This window comes from Gymnodraco acuticeps, unplaced genomic scaffold (genome assembly GCF_902827175.1).
Source record: "Gymnodraco acuticeps unplaced genomic scaffold, fGymAcu1.1, whole genome shotgun sequence".
Classification (NCBI taxonomy): Eukaryota; Metazoa; Chordata; class Actinopteri; order Perciformes; family Bathydraconidae; genus Gymnodraco; species Gymnodraco acuticeps.
In genome coordinates this window covers 1,916,312-1,929,625 of record NW_022990276.1, presented here as the reverse complement: position 1 = coordinate 1,929,625, position 13,314 = coordinate 1,916,312, and the positions used below count along the sequence as shown (strand labels likewise).

At 37.9% G+C, this 13,314-nt stretch overlaps 2 protein-coding genes across 3 annotated transcripts; both read left to right on the top strand.

The window, feature by feature from the left end:
• The first annotated feature begins 7,219 nt into the window (after positions 1 to 7,219).
• LOC117549576 (trypsin-1) lies at positions 7,220 to 8,862 on the top strand. Its single transcript, XM_034221599.1, has 6 exons — positions 7,220 to 7,360; positions 7,631 to 7,781; positions 7,911 to 8,161; positions 8,244 to 8,380; positions 8,480 to 8,581; positions 8,690 to 8,862. The coding sequence occupies exons 1-6, from the start codon at positions 7,321 to 7,323 to the stop codon at positions 8,735 to 8,737; spliced, it is 729 nt and encodes a 242-aa protein (XP_034077490.1). The 5' UTR covers positions 7,220 to 7,320; the 3' UTR covers positions 8,738 to 8,862.
• Positions 8,863 to 11,211: 2,349 nt separating this feature from the next.
• LOC117549614 (trypsin-1-like) lies at positions 11,212 to 12,896 on the top strand. 2 transcript variants are annotated; one of them, XM_034221649.1, is made up of 6 exons: positions 11,212 to 11,251; positions 11,447 to 11,597; positions 11,688 to 11,938; positions 12,340 to 12,476; positions 12,583 to 12,684; positions 12,782 to 12,896. In XM_034221649.1, exons 1-6 carry the CDS (start codon positions 11,212 to 11,214, stop codon positions 12,827 to 12,829), a joined length of 729 nt encoding a protein of 242 aa, XP_034077540.1. In that variant the 3' UTR covers positions 12,830 to 12,896. The 2 variants fall into 2 exon arrangements, with proteins under 2 accessions (XP_034077540.1, XP_034077541.1); XM_034221650.1 differs by having other exon boundaries at positions 11,688 to 11,942; positions 12,350 to 12,476.
• The last annotated feature ends 418 nt before the right edge of the window (positions 12,897 to 13,314 follow it).

The following is a 13,314-nucleotide window of genomic DNA, read 5'->3' as shown; positions in this document are numbered from 1 at the left end:
ATTTTGGTCACGACTAGTTGACTAGGGCCTACAGCGCCAACTAGTGGTAGAGGTAGTCGACTAGTCGACTAGTCGATTAGTTGATGAAACCCCTAGACCCTCTCTCTTTTCCTCTTTAAACACATCTTTAAAAACTGGGGTACAACGGAGCTGATCTAGATTTGTTGCCGACGTAATATCGGAAATGTGGGCTGGCTTTACGCCCACGGCCCTATCAGAAACAATGCGCGACGTGTTTTGGAAGTAATATGGTCTGTTTACATTAGCAAGCATCGCTACTCAACTTGTAGTAAACCCGCAAGAGAAAAAGCATTTGACCTCCATACTGTTTCAGAAAGAATCCTTGATGTGGTTTGGAACATAACATGGCGTGTAATCACGGCAGCGTTTAGCTGAGTATCTGTGCAGAATTCTCCTGTCTGAGCTCTCAGGCTCGTTTGAGATGAGCGAGACCGACGCAGACCTGCGCAATTGCGACCGCCGTCTTGCTAGTGCATTGCATGATGGTTAGTAATTTTGTCCGACTTGCTCTGGAGGCTCGACTGCATGAGACGTTGAAATCTCGCGGGACAAAGACGCCGGCAGTTTTGAGAGCGAGGCGGAGCAGTTTCTCTCCATGAGCTGCGGAAGCGAAATGCTTGATGGGACACGACTCGCTGGTATATCGAGCTGAGCGCTCATTGGTGTTTTTTACCCTGTGCTGGTGATGAAACTCTCCAATTGGCTCCGCAAAAGTTTTGTTGTTGTTTTGTGTCAGTTTTACGTCGCCACTTCCATTCACATTTTTCCTCATTGTTCTACAATGTTTATCATCATGAAATTAATATCTATATATGTTATACTATACTTGCACTGCTTACCGTTTTCATACGTTATATAGCTTAGCATATTCATACACACTGCTAATATAATATTGTCTGCTTATCTGTATTATTGTGTTGCATTGTTGGAGAAGTCTGTGACCTAAGATTTTCAACGACATAATTACTCTGTAGCTCTGTTAGTTTGACAATAAAGAACCTTGAACCTTGAATACTGTTCATACTGCTCATAGGCTACTGTGTATATCTAGTTTATTCATACCCCTCACTGTTTATTCAACATTCAATTCATTCTATATTTTATTCTGTAGATTGTGTACAATACTTTTCACTTTACTGCTTTTTGCACTCCTGCTTAGCCTGTTTAGCCCTGAACCTGTTTTTCAGGTCTCTGGCTCGAAAATGACATTCCCAGAACAAATGACCATATCTTCCCTTCTAAAAGGGTTCAATTAATAATCTTTTTTCTCAAAGTAATGATAAACCTGTGAGTTGGATGTAGAAAAGTCAGAATCAATATAGATTTCAGATTGAACATAGTAAAAAACTATAAATGATAGTGTCCGTCCAAAAATGATGTTGTACTTATAGTGAAAACTACCCTTGGATGATGGGTTAGTAGACTAAAAGCTTTAGGAATCCAAAGTACAACATATAATAAGTACCCTGAATCAAGATTGATGCAAAACAAGTGAAATCTGACCTTTTTGTGCAAATAAAGTGATGATTAATAAGAGATTTAGCAACAAAAAAAACACTTCTGGGGTCATTTGGGTGGATTTTGGGGTCATTTGGGTGGATTTTCCATATATTTTGTCGATATTGCTGATTGACATATTTTTCTGACCGTTATAGCCAATAGAATGGAAGGGGGCGTTCCCCACACACACACATGGTACAACAAAAAGGTAGGGGCTTCGCGCATGCAGTTTTGCATCAGAGCGAACCTATCTCCATATGGGATTAGTTTTGTATCATAAAGATAAAGCAACACTTTCTCAGAATAAAGCAAAACTATGAGTTTAAAAGAAAAAAAAACTGAGTCAAGCAAAATAAAATGAATTTCAAAAATAAAACTAAAAGTTGCAAACAAATCATTTGTGTAATCATGTAAACTATAAGTATTTTTTCTTTGTTTTAACATAGGTTTTTGTTTGCAGTTCTTGTTTCTTCTTTCTCAATGATCAGACTTTTGCTCTCGCTGCAGCTTTCTCATTTGCGCTCCTTCACTTTTTGTTTGAGATTCTGACACAAACGTCCCAGGTGGGCGGGACTTTCAGGTCAGGGGTGCGTCCCCATTGGCTACTCAGTTTTTGAGTTACAGCCCAGTCCTCCAGCGATTGTACAGTGCAGCTGCGGTGCGGTAGCTGAGCCTGGATAGAACACCCGCAGAAGAACCAGCATTTCAATTATTATAATACTACAAGTGAAAATATATGTAAGTATTGATAGTTTGTGTTGTTTGTGCTGTACTATACGGTCTGTTTCTTTATTGTGTTAAGTGAGGAGTAAAGAAAAGCTGTGCTATGAAAGTTAGCTTTTGCTAGCTTTAGATCCATAACAATGCAAGCTAAGTAGCCTAATAGCAGGTAATAGCTACAAAGCGGGCAGTGAGTGAGCGTTCAGACACCGGCGCACACACTCAAACAGACTCGTGTGCCTGACTCTACCAACAGGCTTTCATGATTCTGTTTAGATATGGAAGTATAAGCCATGATAGCTTATTTTATTAACATGCTAATTTGATATGAAAATCAATGGAGGCTGAGTTAACTTTGTAGGAAAACCTACCGTCCATGACTGCCCCTGAGCTGTGTTGTATTTGTTAACTTCATATTTTTCATTTCCTAAAACATTTATTTTCCTCTCATATTAACAGTGTGGATCATAGAGACAGCGTGGCATCCAGAGGTCTTATCCCGTGTTCCCACTTCCTCTGAGGGGACAGCATTAGGTCCTAGGAGGGGGGGCATGAAGAAAGACCTGCGTAAAGAAAGATCTTCATCCACGCTGGGCGTTGCTGTTACTTAGCACTGGCTCAGTGTCATTTCATTTGACCAAATGTCTTTACATATACATTTAATAGATGTTATTATTATCCACCTTTTTGTTTTTTGTCCTTTTATTTAAAACATTCTTTGAGACTTCATCTTCTGGTTCAAATTTCAATAAATGTAATTTGTATAATCACTCTTTTGTCTTTATTCTACATGAAAATGTTAGAGATTACATTCAAATCTGTTGATTATTCATATCTTCCTCAGGCTAGGAATAGTATGTAGAGTTGTTAATGCTAAATGTATATCATTTTCTCACAGGATATAGAATGAGACAACACATTTTGTATCCATTGTGTATGAATGCTTCAGCTCTTCAGACCAACATAGTAAGATGTGAGCATGTTCCTAATTGTGTTGGTATGCAGCCTAGGTCAGGTCTGTTTCATAAAGCAAATATGCCACTTTTATATTGTAGAATTTGTAAAATTAAAGCAGTCTTTAATTGTTTGTCCTAAACATAGCAATATATGCTTTTGAAATGTAACATGTCTTTGAAAAAAAAATAGTATACAGTTTATATTGTGCATCACCTTTAGCTTGAAAATACATAGATGTGTTTTTTTATCTATAAAATAAATAGACAGACAGACAGACAGACACTTTATCAATCCCAAATTGGGAAATTAATTAACAGCAGCAATGTGTTCAGGTATTAAAATATTTAAAGTTGGAATAAAGTATAAACTACACAACACAAGTATAATGCACAGCAATCCATAAGATAAGTCCGATATGTTCATGAAAACTCCTCAGGAGACACCGACACTAACGTGGCCGAGTGGACTCCGGAGTTTGTTGCATGAGTTGCACTGTATGATCTGTGGTGTAGTGGGCTGTCACTCAAAAACTGAGTAGCCAATGAGGACACACCCCTGAAAGTCCCGCCCACCTGGGATGTTTGTGTCAAAATCTCAAACAAAAAATGAGAGAGCGTAAACGAGAAGAGCTGCAGCGAGAGCAAAAGTCTGATCATTGAGAAAGAAGAAACAAGAACTGCAAACAAAAACCTATGTTAAAACAAAGAAAAAATACTTATAGTTTACATGATTACACAAATGATTTGTTTGCAATTTATAGTTTTATTTTTGAAAAATAAATTAAAATGATCAGTTAGATGAGTTTCTTCCCGTTACATGGATATAAAACATTCATAGTTTATGAAATGAACATGCCCTCAGAAACTGTTTCCTGCAAGATGTTGCGGGAGGGCCCCGGTACCGGGGTCTCTCAGGCTTAACAGGTTAAAATCTAAACTGCATTTCTTGAGCAGGAACAAATGTATTTACTTAGTAAATATCTGACATTAACGATTAAAAACACGTGTGCATTCCTTATAAATGCAAACTGGTCAAGACCACTAACGGAAGTAGTTTTGAAAAGTAGTGGTTCTGTCTTTTACATGTATTCAACCCCCCTTATATTGATTTGTTTTAAAATGAACAGACACTTGAGTCATTCATTTGTAGTGAGGTGTTATTTCTAGCAATTCTCATGTACCATTAAAGTTAAACCAAATCCATCCATCCATCTTCTCCCGCTTATCCGTGGTCGGGTCGCGGGACCAAATCATTCCAATAAAATCTATTGTAATGTAATGATTTGGTTTAACCGGATTAACCTTATTTATTGAATAAATCATTTAAAATGGCACGCCAACGCAATTTCCGCCATTGCAAACCGAGTCAAGCCGACTCCGAGCTGTCCGACTTCAGGCGAGCTTTTTGAGACCTCCCCCGGCTGCAATCGGCTATTCTCGTCTACTTTCGAGGCGAGCCGCAGCTCATCTCAAACAAGCCTATTGTCTCGGCTCTCGTTTTTTAAATTTTTTTTAAGCTACGGACCCGGAATCAGCTCCCCCTATCAGGGCTGAAATAGAGGGGTATGAGGCATGATTAGAATGGGTGATCTGTTTGGTATTTTGAGCAAAACACTTCATAGATATGTTTTTTATATATCTGAGACCTATAATATATGCCTAAAAATAGTTTAATGGGAGACCTTTAAAGCAGCAGAACAGTGCTGCAATATAACCTTATGACTAGCCCTGCTGGAAAACTGATAGGGATGTTCAGCAACAGTTCTACATTGGTTTGAATCCTACTTAAAAGGACAGGAAACATGTTTGTTTCTATGGTTAACTATACATCCGAATGAACAAATATGACATGTGGGGTTCCTCAAGGCTCCATCCTGGGGCCTCTTCTGTTTAATATCTACATGCTACCACTGGCTCAGATAATGAAAAAATAACAAAGCAGGTTACCATAGCTATGCAAGTGACATAACCATTTAACCAGGAGACTATGATCCAATTCAAGCACTGAGTAAGTGCATTGAACATCAATGACTGGATGTGTCAGCACTTCTTCAATTAAACAAAGATAAAACTGAGAAAAATTGTTTTTGGAACCAAGAATATAATGAATGAATGAATAGAAGTCAGCACTGAGCTTCAGTCGGCAAAGTTTAAAACAACAGAAAAAGCCAGAAATCATTATATTTACTCAACAAGTGATCATTTTCATTTAAAAACAGTACATTTGTGACATTTTTGTGTTTTTTTAAAGCCAAATGTAATTATCGATGAATTTCCCGAAGTCTGCACCTCAAAACTGTTTGAGTGTGTCTTTTTGGTTCTTGATTTCAGTTCTTTGAGAGGGTAAAAATAAGTCCCATGCCAATTTTACTGGGAGAAACATTTAGTCAAAATCTATATTTATATTTACAAATCAAATCACTTCATACTGTTTATTTTGGTTGCTGTTATTGAATACAATTATTTAAAAATAATATCTGCATTGTTTTTGCATTCACAAGTTAGTTCTAAGTTGTGCAATTTGAGAATTTACAGTTCCCCCGGTCTCCTGTTTTTTTTATATATATTTTTTTCTACGTTTTTCATACATTATATAATCACACCGTAGTTTTATGTTATGACAATAAATCTTTGAATCATGATTTTTCAAGGTAGCCCCACACATCATATCTGAATTTAGCTTTTCAGTAACAGATGCTGAGAAACCCACAGCTGTGAGATACAGTGTCCATACATCTAAATATAGAGGGGATCTGTGCACCTATGCAATCTCACCAGAGAAACACGAGCCAACTTTAACCCTTAGAAGCATGAGTGACTGGACCCTACACTCTTCCATACTGTAAGTGGTTCAAAAAGGACCCGTATTAGAATAATATGTGTGTTTATGCCATTTTTGTAATTTTGGTTAAGAAAAATCACTTGTATAATATTTAATATTATATTTTGGTTCACCCAAGAAATATGTTATATTACATTTTTCACCATTTATAATTTTAGAAATTTTTTTTACATTTTGAAAAAAAAAGTTTTCCCATAGGATTCCACAGAAAATACATGCGGGTAATTTTTGACCCACTTATGGAAGCTTGGGGTAGTAATACAAAAACTACAATTTCTTAAAATGTAAAAACAAAATTTGAATGGCACGATATCCAAAACATGTTTTTTGAGGAATAGCTGGAATATGAAATGATAAAAAAAAATGTAATTACAAAGATACTTCAAGAAAACCACCACACCGGGTCAAAAAATACCCACTTATGCATCTAAAGGTTAAGAGGTTTGTAAGAAATAATGTAAGAATCACTCATTGTGAAAAAAGCTTCCAAAGCAGGCTTGCATTTAAATATTTGATGTTTTCATATAAACGATAAGTTTGATAAAGTGGAGCTAAATCAAACTCCATTTACTGCTTAGTAGCAATAAATCATATTCTAGAGCTAGATTATTTGTTTTGCATCCAAATCATAATTCTGAGAAATTCCAGATGATAGGTAAATATAAAGGATTCAACATTTGATATTTCTCTGTGATGGTTTAATATGTAACCCTTCTCTGTCATGGTGGTAGTCAAGATAAAAGCCACCCACATGAATAAAACAATAAGTTGGGCTATGAGTGTTAAACATGTCATGGGTGGCCATTAGAAAAGGTGTAATAATAATGTAGTCATTAAGTATTATATAATAACGACATTAGATTATGTTTTTATTATAGTATTGCTATTTTTTTCTGCATTTTCGACACTTGCTGTTCTCTTAGGAACTCATAACTAAATAACCTTCCAACGATTACATTGTGTAAAAATGTAAGATCATATAAAAAATATGTTTGACGTGTAGTGTCATAAATTAATAAATAATAAAAGGACCCAATATAACCTATACTTTCCCTTTTAATTTTCCAAATGTTGCTGACAAGAAAACCATCCTTACTTGTACAATCAAAAGTGTTTTTTACGTAATCCTGGAAATGAATCACCTAACTCCAATTTCCCGCTACAGAGATTGGCTTCTTGCTGACCAATGAGGAAGGCTGGACAGCAGGGCAGCCCTCCTGACTGAGGATATAAACCAGGTCTGCAGGTGAAGGCTATCATCGACAGAATCACACAGCAACCATGATGTCTCTGGTCTTCATTCTGCTCATCGGAGCTGCCTGTGAGTGTGAAGCTCTTATCCAGCCGATTGCCTTCCTCTCTGCTGACAGTCTGTGGGCCTTTATCCCAAAACTTAGTTCAGAATAACCAGAGCATGTGCCTAAAGCCAAGGATTTTAATTAGAGAACATCTGATTGATCTTTAACCACCCAAAGTTCTCAAATGAACAATGCGCAGTTGTTCTACATTCAAATAGATGTCTGTTCTATTGTAACTTTTCTTAAAGAGCAGAATCAAACAACTAACTTGATGCTGATGTGTGTTTTCTCAGTTGCCACGGAGGAGGACAAGATTGTCGGAGGGAAGGAGTGCACTCCCCACTCCCAGCCCCATCAGGTGTCTCTGAACTCTGGCTACCACTTCTGTGGAGGCTCCCTGGTCAACGAGAACTGGGTGGTGTCTGCCGCTCACTGCTACAAGTCGTAAGCACATTGCTCATGTTTTCCAGGATCATAGGATTGATTTACTAACCCGTGGGGCATGCACTTTATTATTTGATGAACAGTTGTCTGTATTTTGTAACTAATCGAGTCATTTCCATTTGCTTTTAGCCGCGTGGAGGTTCGTATGGGAGAGCACCACATCAGGGTCACCGAGGGAAACGAGCAGTTCATCAGCTCCTCCCGTGTCATCCGTCACCCCAACTACAGCTCCTACAACATCGACAATGACATCATGCTGATCAAGCTGAGCAAGCCCGCTACCCTCAACCGGTACGTTCAGGCCGTGGCTCTGCCCAGCAGCTGTGCCCCCGCTGGCACCATGTGCACCGTCTCCGGCTGGGGAAGCACCCAGAGCTCCTGTGAGTAACACCCACATTTTAGGAGCTAAGCTTTATTTTTGTGTCATTTGTGCTATTCTAACCCTGTTTTACTAAATTACAGCTGCTGACGGCAACAAGCTGCAGTGCCTGAACATCCCCATCCTGTCCGACAGGGACTGTGATAACTCTTACCCCGGTCAGATCACTGATGCCATGTTCTGCGCTGGATACCTTGAGGGAGGCAAGGACTCTTGCCAGGTGTGTAACAAAACAACTCTCTCCTTTTCCTATAACAATGCATCTTAGTTGCCAATACAGAATATTTGGGAATTTCTTCACAAATGAATTCTCTTTCAGGGAGACTCTGGTGGACCCGTCGTGTGCAACGGAGAGCTGCAGGGTGTTGTGTCCTGGGGCTACGGATGTGCTCAGAAGGACAACCCCGGTGTCTACGCCAAGGTAAACCAAAAAGACAATATGAAACTTATATTTCACAATGAGCATCCCCAGTAAAAATGTATCATATTTGCTAGTTTTCTAAAAACCTCATTGTGTCTCCATTCACAGGTCTGCCTCTTCAACGATTGGCTGGAGACAACCATGGCCAACTATTAAGTCTGATCCTGCGGTCACCATCTTACTCTGCTGCCTTTCTTCCATCCTTCTAACTCCACTGTTGTTGAGTTTTGATTAATTGCATTCATTTTTTATCTGAGTCAATAAAGTCCAACACTTGTGAATTATGCTTCCCTCAGTTTGTTGCCTGTGTTGTCCCAGAAATATGTCTTCATTACATTATTTAAAATTCAACTGAACTTTAACAAAGTTGTGAACCTGTTTACTGCCCTTTATGATACAGTAGACAAAGCAATACTTTCTAAATGTATATCGCATCAAACTGTTTCCAATAGTTTAGAATACAATAAATGCCATCAATACCAATAAATAATAGTCCAGTGAAGTAGAGTCTTAAAGAAATACACATCATATTTGATGCAGAGATCATATGTTACATCAAATACTTTAAAAGGTGAGCCCTGTTAGACACCAGACATTAATACTTAGGAAACATGTTTGCAATGTTTACCAAGTATCTACATTGAAAAATGTGTTCTAATAAACAAACCCTTGTCAAGTATAATCAGCTCTGCAAACAGCCTATGACCATGATAGAGACATGTCAAGTTCAGACAATATTTAAAGGAGTACAGAGGAATGAAATAGATAAAAAGAGAAACCAATGCAATCGACAAAGTAACAGCACTGTTGTTATGTTTACAATTGTGAGAGAAAATGAACTGGCAGAAATCATTTTCACTGATAGAAATCCTAAACTGTGATAGAGCTCAGTAGCATTTTTAGGCAGGCACAACATTTGTACGAACATCTGATAAAATGAAAAAGTGGCCTTTTTGTTGTTGTGATTATGGATGCTTTTTACCATCTTAAACAACTTCATGTTTTGCTTTTTTTAATAAACAGTATTATAATGGTATTTTTCTGTCCCGAGTAATATTAATAACCATCCATTTATCCTTTTATCTAAACAAATGTTTGTGTTTTGTTTTACTGCTTTTGAAATGTTTGTGTTCTTTAACTCATTGTTCAATAGACAAGATTGTTTTGTGATGTGACACATCATCAAACCCACTGCTAAACGGAACTGTAGTAACACAATTTAGAGAAAGATACATCATTTATAGATATTTTGAAAAACATTTGTTTGTATAGGGGCGTTTTACTGCACGTGATATCTGGTCAGAGCCACTCAGATAGTCAATCTGTGAGAGAAGCTGCAGGTGGCACACAGTCTGGGCCGAGGAAACAACCTTTACGTACATACTATTATTACAACCTTTACAAAATATACTCTACTCACAGCAGACCAGTGCAGCTAAGACTGAGCTAAATAATACACAGTTTCAAAATGCATTGTGAGAAAACAAATAGAGTCCCTTTTTTTTCATTTTGGAGCAAAATTCCTGAAATGTATACATAATAGAGAACTGCTTCAATAGTAGATTTTTACTGAAAAAAGTGTAATACAAACTCAGTTCCACAATCATACAAATCATTAGTTATTGAACAATTACATTTTTGTTGTTTGTTTTTTATGATTTAGAGTATTGTAATTGCTTTTTCTATCATGTTTTATTTATGAGGTAAACATATCTCTCTCTTATAGTATTTATATATTTAGAAACATTATTTATAACATCCAAAATGTAAAATTCTGGCATACACCTGTAAGCGCAAAGGTTTTTTGCTGCCATTTGCTGAAAAAGGAAAACTGTTGTTGAGAAGCAAAAGAAAATCAATGAATAAAGGCTTGTCCTCTGCACTTATAGACCACAATATAGGAGTGTTTATGTTTTGTTATCTGCCTGCATCAAGTTTATCTGGACTTGTAGTGTTTCAGTTTTGCATGCATTTTCACAACGTGCCCTACTTTCAGGGTATAGAACAAAAATAACACAACATATGTATTTCTACAATACATTTACATTAGAGAAATAAAATGAGAGGTGACAGTAAAAGGCCATTTTACTAAGAAGGAGCTAAAGTAAATGATTGAGATGGCCTTTTCAAGAAGTCAGCATTTTTTAATTGAAATCAATACGCTCTTTTATTTTACCTTTATTTAACCAGGATAGGTCTCATTGAATGTCCTTCAGAGAACAACCATATGGGTCTTTTCTCCATGTGGCAAGAAGCAAAGGAATTGATTCAACGAAACAAGTCTTTAATTCTTCAGTCGCTCTCAATATTTTAAGGAATGACTCCAACTTATCTCACACAGCTCCTGGAGGAAAAAGCCCCTTTGAAATATAAGTCAGCCACAGTGTGTTAATACCTTGATTCTTCCATTGAAATAGAACCACAATAAGGTTTTGAAGGAGGAGTTGTCTGCAAGTAGATAAAGTCACACGTTGGCAGAGTTTTAGGGAGTGTGGTTAAGTTTTCCCATCAGCACTATTTGCAGGGTTTTGATTGGTCAGCCCTATCAGGTGTGTCTCAACAGATTGCATAGGTTCAAACGTTCGATAAAAAGCCAGCATGGGTCGAGGAAAATCAACCTGACATCAATCATGAAGTCTCTGGTCTTTGCTCTGCTCCTAGGAGCTGTGTGTAAGTATGGATTCATTTAGAAAATCCATCAACACTAAGAAAACAAATCGCTAAATATATCTTAAGTGAGGAACATTATTTCTCTCACATTGGAGATTAAATAATTAAAAAGAAAACAATGAGACAGAGGAAATACAAAAATGTTGGACACAGGTATTCCTCCTTTGCAGATTAATAAATCCTTTTTTTGTTCAGTTGCCACAGAGGATGACAAGATTGTTGGAGGGCAGGAGTGCACTCCCCACTCTCAGCCCCATCAGGTGTCTCTGAACTCTGGCTACCACTTCTGTGGAGGCACCCTGGTCAACGAGAACTGGGTGGTGTCTGCTGCTCACTGCTACAAGTCGTGGGTGCTCCTCAAACGTCAACAAATTAACCTCACAAAGCATCCCTTTCCTTCAACCTGTCTCACTTGAAACTTCTATCTCTTTTGCAGCAAAATGGACATAGTTCTCGGTGATCACAACCGCTGGTTCATGGATGGAAATGAACAGATCATCTCTGCTGAACGCGTGATCCCTCATCCTAACTACGAGTCCTGGTTGGTTAACAATGACATCATGCTGATCAAGCTGAGCCAACCTGCCACCCTCAACAAGTACGTGCAGCCCGTGGCTCTGCCCAGCAGCTGTGCCCCCGCTGGCACCATGTGCACCGTCTCCGGCTGGGGTGTGACTATGAGCTCCGGTGAGTATCAGACTCCTCAATCTCCTTATGTTACTCAATCTACGTGTCTATGTGTACATAATTCATTTTAAGAGTGTTTTGAAGACCTTGTGTTGAAGACCTTCCTTTTTAATAAAGCCTATAGTTACAGCTGGTTTAACATTAGCCTACGTTTGTCCTCCTGAGTCCTACATTTTAAGGTATTTTACTGTATATTTTCTGTCTTTTTGTTGTATTTGTATCTATTTTATTTGTTGTTCACGTTCTATCATGAGTTTTATAAAGTATATTTTAAACTGTCATCTATGTTTGTTAATCTGTAAAGCCCACTGAGACAAGCGTATATTGTTATATTGGGCTTTATAAATACACTTTTATTTGAACTGATTTGTCATTGTGTCTTTTATTCTGCGTCTCCACAGCTGTTGACAGCAACAGGCTGCAGTGCCTGAACATCCCCATCCTGTCTCGTGAAGACTGTGATAACTCCTACCCCGACATGATCACTGATGCCATGTTCTGCGCTGGAGACCTGGAGGGAGGCAAGGACTCCTGCCAGGTATGCGTGTCTGCTGTTGCAAAGTGCACAAATTACTTGTTTAGTGTCCCCTACACTTTCATAAAAGTTAACTGTATTTCAAACTGCTTTGCTTTCTCATTCTCAGGGTGACTCTGGTGGTCCTGTTGTGTGTGACGGTGAGCTGCAGGGTGTTGTGTCATGGGGCTTTGGGTGCGCAGAGAAGAACCACCCGGGTGTCTACGCCAAGGTAAAAAAAAACACAAGTTTCCCATAGCAATCATTTATTTCTCAATGCGTGCTGTGATTGTAACTTTTTCCAATTCCTTTTCCCTCTCTTGCATCAGACCTGCATTTTCACAGACTGGCTGCAGAGCACCATGGCATCTTACTGAGACCGCTCTGATAACACGGTTATTACACTGCAAACCACCGTGCCACTGAAAGTATGCCTGTTGAAATAGAGTTTGAAATAAAATGGTAAAAAGGTTGTGCTTTTATTCTGCATCGCTCTCGTTCACTGTCCATTTGATCCGTCTGTCAAATCAACATGACAAATTAAATCATCTTAATATCATTAAAACCAGTGATTAGTGTTATGCTTTATTCTGGGATTTAAATCAAAATGGCCTTCAGAATGGGGTACAAAGTATAGATTAAGAGATCAACAAATATTGTATAACTACATATTATATATAATAATCTTTGAACAACACAGGAGATACTGTGACCCAATGAGCTAACAGGTTTCTTGGCATAATATTTTCACATGATTTAAATAAACATTTTCAATTATTAGATTGGATAAATCAAAGATTAATCTTAAATGAATGATATATGTTATATTGAGTATGTATATACACTGGGGTCCTTTGTATTT

Excerpts from the sequence above, each read along its gene's own strand:
- LOC117549614 (XM_034221649.1), top strand. The coding sequence starts at position 11,212 with ATGAAGTCTCTGGTCTTTGCTCTGCTCCTAGGAGCTGTGT. Across the intron at positions 11,939-12,339 it reads GGGTGTGACTATGAGCTCCG|CTGTTGACAGCAACAGGCTG; the intron begins GTGAGTATCAGA and ends GCGTCTCCACAG. Across the intron at positions 12,477-12,582 it reads GAGGCAAGGACTCCTGCCAG|GGTGACTCTGGTGGTCCTGT; the intron begins GTATGCGTGTCT and ends TCTCATTCTCAG.
- LOC117549576 (XM_034221599.1), top strand. The coding sequence starts at position 7,321 with ATGATGTCTCTGGTCTTCATTCTGCTCATCGGAGCTGCCT. Across the intron at positions 7,361-7,630 it reads TCTGCTCATCGGAGCTGCCT|TTGCCACGGAGGAGGACAAG; the intron begins GTGAGTGTGAAG and ends GTGTTTTCTCAG. Across the intron at positions 8,381-8,479 it reads GAGGCAAGGACTCTTGCCAG|GGAGACTCTGGTGGACCCGT; the intron begins GTGTGTAACAAA and ends ATTCTCTTTCAG.